This window comes from Xyrauchen texanus, chromosome 7, assembly GCF_025860055.1.
Source record: "Xyrauchen texanus isolate HMW12.3.18 chromosome 7, RBS_HiC_50CHRs, whole genome shotgun sequence".
NCBI lineage: Eukaryota > Metazoa > Chordata > Actinopteri > Cypriniformes > Catostomidae > Xyrauchen > Xyrauchen texanus.
In genome coordinates this window covers 14,026,397-14,033,154 of record NC_068282.1, presented here as the reverse complement: position 1 = coordinate 14,033,154, position 6,758 = coordinate 14,026,397, and the positions used below count along the sequence as shown (strand labels likewise).

At 35.1% G+C, this 6,758-nt stretch overlaps 1 protein-coding gene across 1 annotated transcript; it reads left to right on the top strand.

Moving 5' to 3' along the window:
• Window positions 1-2,833: 2,833 nt before the first annotated feature.
• Window positions 2,834-5,546, top strand: LOC127646215 (green-sensitive opsin-1-like). The gene is made up of 5 exons (XM_052129715.1): window positions 2,834-3,343; window positions 3,427-3,595; window positions 3,785-3,950; window positions 4,030-4,269; window positions 4,912-5,546. The coding sequence occupies exons 1-5, from the start codon at window positions 2,983-2,985 to the stop codon at window positions 5,023-5,025; spliced, it is 1,050 nt and encodes a 349-aa protein (XP_051985675.1). The 5' UTR covers window positions 2,834-2,982; the 3' UTR covers window positions 5,026-5,546.
• The last annotated feature ends 1,212 nt before the right edge of the window (window positions 5,547-6,758 follow it).

Genomic DNA, 6,758 nt, shown 5'->3' with positions numbered 1-6,758 from the left:
TTTAATTAAAAGAAATTATGAGACATTCAATGTCTCTTCACAAATTTGGACAGTTCTTAATATTTCTTGTTGCTTAGTACTCTCAAAGACATTGTTGTTGAAGCAAAAACGTGTGTGTGAAAAACACTTTGGTGTGGCATCACTTCAGAGACTTCAATGTATACTGCAGTGTTGATGCGAGTCATGTGAGAAATATCAGTCACTTTTGCACATTAATCATTGCTCTTCACAATCACAAAAGTGACCGATTATGGTTTCCAAACGGCGAATTTCTCAGAACAGTGAGGAGTTTAGATCCCTGAAATTATTATTTATTTTTTCACGCATTTATTTATTTTGTGGAATTTGATAATTTTCCACGGCACACCAGACAATCTTTCACAGCACACTAATGTGCAGTGGTTGGGAAACACTGATTTATAATGTCAAGCTGGTTCTTGCCTCCTCCTTTCCCTTTTACCCTGTTACAGATACTGTATGATCACATTGAACCAGAATTTAAGAGCCTCCTAACTGATTATTTTTCCAAATTCTTTAGGCAGCAGCCACACAGCAGGACTCAGCCTCCACCCAGAAGGCAGAATAGAAAGTGACCAAGACCTCAGTCCTGTATAACCTTGTGCTGCTCAACAAACAGGTGAGTAATATATAAATTTCACACTCACACATACTCACACTGTGTGTGTGTGCGCGTTTTTGACAGTTTCAGTTGGAGTAAAATGTCTTTCCATTGTGTATGAGGTGCAGACAAAACAAAATCATTGTCTTTTCCACCAAAACACTATTATTGTGGATGTGGCTTTAGATAATGCTAATTTATTGTTTTAGAGATAATTATTTCCTTTGCACCTGAAGAATATTGAATGCACTCAGTAGCTCATACTATCTCTTACCCCTGTGAACTCCACAGGCATTAATTCGATGAAATAGCCATTTTAACTATAGCTGTATTCTTCTTTCCAATGCCCCAGTTCTGTAGCTGCATGCTGAATATCCTGTTCTGTGGCAAGAGCCCTCTTGGTGATGAGGAGTCCTCATCTGTGTCAGCAAACAAAACAGAGGTGTCCTCAATGTCTACTCCATAGGTTAATCCTCCTAATTGCCTACTATTTGCTGCATCATACAAATGGGGCTCCAAATTCACAGAATTACAGCATTGCACTCACCAAAACTAATGAGCTCTGTAAAAGTCTGTAACTCCCCTATGTTTGCAAGACCACACACATTTCCATAAACATTTTATGAAAAGGATTGAAATTAATAAACAAATATAGTTTAATGTTATATTTATTTTAAGCAATGATTTATGGACTTTTTCTCAGATCTATTAGTTATTAGGTTTTGGAAATTTCTGCAATACTTATATTTTTGGAATGTGCTCGGCACAATATCCCATCTACTAATGGACCAATAATTGAATTTCTTTAATATTTGATGTTTTGATGAAGGTATTTATTTTTATTTCAATGTATTGTCTGCCACTCTTTTCTGACTTAATCATGTCAGCGTGTGTAAATATTGTATCAAAATGTACTTAGTCTATTTAAAATTTAAGCATGCATTAAGAATATTTCTGCATCATTGTCTTGACATTTGTCAACTAATGTCTGCAGAACTGAACATTATATATTCATCTAGCACACAATGAGAAATGCATTTCAGCCTATAAAATAAAATAATATTAATCTGTCTGAATGTAGAACTGCACTGCAGAATGTTTTAAACTGTACTTGAGGAATATAGTAATCCCCCAAACAGGGTAGTCAGTTTTAAAAATCATAAATCTTACATCATAAGCTCTTACAGTCTTGGAAAATATCCAACAGATGTGACCTGTTCCATAATTTTGAGTCACTTTGAAGTGTGTTTTTTATTTTTATTTTAATCACTTAAGTAACATTAAAATGTTCATATTAAAAACATTCATATATTTAATGATTATATCTCAATTTGGAGTAGAAACAATAATTATGTAATTAGAAAGATGACAATATTCCTAAAATTGGTAAAACTGTTTCTGGGACTAAATGCCTCAACATCTTCGAGCAGGTCACATATTAGTTAATGTAGCAATAGTCCATTACAGTTGCTTCTTCTTTCACTTACTGGCAATGAAGTAATATTTGTTTTGTACATGCACAACTTTTAATTCACACTGATACTTATTCATTACCTTGAGAATTGATACTATATTAACAATTGTTGTCATGTTCTTGCAATTTGCACTCTAGTTCTCTTTGGTATTGACACTATCTAACTAGTTTATTTTAATCTTCCTGCTAAACCTCCCAGTATGTCACTCATGCTTTTGCAGACATACTCTTGTTAAGAGTATGTCTGCAATATATGTACATGTAAAGTTATTGTAAATGATATGCATACCCCTTTTGGGTGTTTTTTTTTTTTTTCTCCTTTTCTTTAGTAATACAGTAACTCAATCCAGTCAATATATTTGAAAATAATGACTGTACTTTTGGGAGCCATGTGAAGTCACATACTTAAGATAAACTTTTTCATCATAGATTCTATTAGATAGTTTTTCCCAATACAAATAGTAATTATTCCTTCTTTCTTGGAACTATGGTGTGTAGGCATGTCCAGACTTCAAGTGTGCGTACAGTAAAAAGTATGTCAAAATGGGAGGGCTGTATGCAACCCACTCCACTGGATTATCTCTCAGCCTGCGACTTACAAGTAAGATTACACGGCAGAAGATTTTAAACCTAATCCCCCGAAGAGTGGATGGATATCATATTAAAGCTGATAATGAGCCAAGTGGATGTGTTCCAGCTGGTTATGAAGTCTGATGTCTGCCAAATCGTCTTAATGGTGACACCCTTTTTACCTGGGAACACTTCTAGAGGTATAAAAACAAGCACCTGGTCCTTCGGTGGAGTACACGTTTGCTGGTGGACTCTCAGGAAACTTCCAAGAACTCTTGACCTCTACTCTCAGCTCAGCAGGTTGCTCTTCCACAGCAAGATGAACGGCACTGAAGGAAACAACTTTTACATTCCCATGTCCAATAGGACAGGGTTAGTGAGGAGTCCTTATGACTATACTCAGTATTACCTGGCAGAGCCATGGAAATTTAAGATGCTTGCTTTTTATATGTTTTTGCTGATTTGCTTTGGGCTACCGATCAATGGTCTCACGCTAGTGGTCACAGCTCAGCACAAAAAGTTGAGGCAACCTCTAAATTTCATCCTGGTAAACCTGGCTCTTGCTGGAACAATTATGGTCATCTTTGGATTCACTGTTTCGTTCTATTGCTCCCTTGTTGGTTACATGGCACTGGGGCCAACCGGTTGTGCCATTGAAGGCTTCTTTGCTACACTTGGAGGCAAGAACATTTCAACATAAATAGGCCATTCAATTTGCTGTTTGGGATTCCATGTGGTGACTCCTTTTCATTTCTGTCCACAGGTCAGGTTTCCCTTTGGTCTCTGGTGGTGCTCGCTGTTGAGAGGTATATTGTGGTCTGCAAGCCAATGGGGAGCTTCAAATTCTCTTCAAACCATGCAATAGCAGGAATTGCCTTTACATGGTTCATGGCCTGTAGCTGTGCAGTGCCCCCACTTTTGGGCTGGTCCAGGTAATTGGGTTCTGCCAATTAGAGACTTGTCTGAATCAATGGATTAGTCCTTGAGAATGTTGTTAACAAACACAACAGATCAATGGTTCATGAACCCTCCGATATAATACCAACAATGTGTTACCCATTTTTTGTTTGGTTGTTTTTCCTTTGTGGTTCTGACCATCTTATTCCATTGTTTTAAAACAGATATATCCCAGAGGGAATGCAAACCTCCTGTGGACCAGATTACTATACACTGAACCCCATATTCAGCAATGAATCATATGTCATCTATATGTTCAGCTGTCACTTTTGCATTCCAGTTACAACCATCTTTTTCACTTATGGAAGCCTGGTTTGCACAGTCAAGGCAGTGAGTGGATTATCATATATATTTGCAAAGAAACACAACATCATACATACAAAACATTTACTACTTTACTTAATTTTAGGCAGCAGCACAACAGCAGGATTCAGCCTCCACCCAGAAGGCAGAGAAGGAAGTGACACGTATGGTTATTCTAATGGTTTTGGGCTTCCTGCTGGCCTGGGTTCCTTATGCTAGCTTTGCTGCTTGGATCTTTTTTAACAGAGGATCTGCCTTCTCTGCACAAGCTATGGCTCTTCCAGCTTTCTTTTCCAAGACCTCAGCCTTGTTTAATCCTTTCATCTATGTGCTGCTCAACAAACAGGTGAGCAATGGTGACTTTCAACTATAATGTTCTTTACCAGGCCTTCTCACACACTAGTATTTATTTCCTTTACTGCAAAAAATAAAATAAATAAATCTTAATCAGTATTTATGTTCCAGTATAAATATCTAAATATCCATAAAACAAGTTAAAAATGTATCTGAGAAGCAAAATCTTGTTAGACAATAAGGCTTGTTTTCAGACAATGTGTCTATTGTGTTAAATTAGCTAAATACATTTTTATACCTCATTAGAAAATAGCTTTTTCACCTCTTTCTGTTAACCTCACATTTAACCTACACATTTAAACCTCTCCAAATTTGATTAAATTAAGCTAAGAATTTTGTATGTTTGTTGTATTGAAAAATAAACTTAAAAAACTTAAGAGACATTTTCAAATTGTACTTAAGTAAATTGATATTGTTTTAAGAATGTTTAGATATCGTTATAAAAAACAAGACAAAAATATGAATACAATAATTTTTTGCAGTGATATATGAATCAATTACAATACCATAAACAATAAAGTAAAGCCACTGCATTATTATGAGATTTTGAGATGAGTATAACTGTATTCCAAAGAAACCAGTACAATTAAATGGCATTTTAACTATAGCTGTATTCCTCTTTCCAATTCCCCAGTTCCGTAGCTGTATGCTGAACACCCTTTTTTGCGGCAAGAGCCCTCTTGGTGATGAAGAATCGTCATCTGTGTCTACTAGCAAAACAGAGGTGTCCTCAGTTTCTCCTGCATAGAAATATTTGCCAGTTGTGTTTCATCAATCATTCTTTCAATGCTTTTGAAGCCATTGTCTTGAACAAACATATTTTTTTCCACTGATCAGTCTTTGTGATGGTAAGAATTTTTCCATAATTGTCTCTAAGCAGTGACATTTACCTCTTTCCTCTCTGCCTTGGAAATTTTCAGTTTAAAGAACACTTTATTGTTTATTTAAAAGTCTTCAACTTTTAAGCATGTCCTTGGTTTGTTAATGCGTACTTGTTAAAGGTCACATTTGAGGATTTCTCTTATATAAAGGCCATGTGTAGATTAGTTTGCACAATGGTTAACACATGGTATACCCAGTGTTCTCAACATATGGAACACAGGGTATAGTTCACCACTAAATCTAAACATAAGCCTAATTTTAACACATTATCAGGCCCAGGTCATGCCCAGAATCACTTTAACCCATCTGAAAATCCATTGAGAAACATGATAGAACTACTTTTTCAAGGCAACTTTATGATGCATGATTCTTTATTTTTGTTGTGTTTTGGGCTGCTTTGTCATCCCTTCTGTATATATTTTCTAAATGCTATAAATATTGAAAAAATTAGAATAATAAATACATGCATAAAAAATATGTTTTTTCGTTGTGTGATTTGTCTAATTTATGGCTGATGGTAAGTGGCCTAAGGACTATAAACACAAAACGTTGCAGTTTCATGCCTAAATTATGGTACACATTCATACTACCTACATAAAGTGTACAGTACATACATCTACATCAGACATGGGCAACATACGGCCCGCGGGCCAGATCAGGCCCTCCACATGGTTTAATGTGGCCTGTGGCTCATTTATAGTAAAAGCATTTTTATTTTTCATTGGATATTTCAGTGCACTTGCATTGGGACCTACCGCATCTCCACAAGTGTTTAACATGCTCAGGGTTGCCAGATAAGAGACGCAACACCCTCAGTTTGAGATTTATATTTGCGCAGATTGGAAATATTCTGCCTAATGTTATACTTATTTTGTGCAATCTGGCAACCATGCATGTGAGTGTGCTCTCTCACTTTCCCCTTTGAACAAATTTAGCGATCTGTAGTGCAATATTCTGCTCAAGGAAAAGTGTTATATGGCTACTCTGTGTCCATTCTTGAATCTGCTTGTGATGTTTGGTGCTACTTTGCAGGTAAACCTCTCAGTGATTAAATTAAATATAAAAGTAGATCCCGGCATCATTGACATGCGAGCAAAAGCAAGCCAGAGACGAATATGTATTTTTTATTTGTGCAATTTAGAAATGTTGAAGTAAACTCGCCTTCATTTTTTTGTTTATATTATATTATATTATATTATATTATATTATATTATATTAATAATGAAATATATTATAAAGCCTTGGCAATATAACTGAGGGGTCAAAAATTAAAAGCACATTGAAAATCTGAGATTCAAAATGTAATTTAAAATAAACAAAAAACAAAGAAAAATACAAAAGTAAGCAAAGTAACAATTAAATAAATTTAAAGAAAAAACTGCAACAAAGAAATATTCTGATGTAAAATGAGTAATAAACATTTAAGATACTATATTTTTTAAATACATATTTATATTTAAAATACAAATTGGCACATTATTTAATTGCTAGATTTCTAGGTAACTAATAAAATAATCACATTTGTGACAGTGACTTTGTTTACTCCTTTGTACGAAAGGTTAGATTTCCTAAATAATGTTGGGATAACATAGATCATCA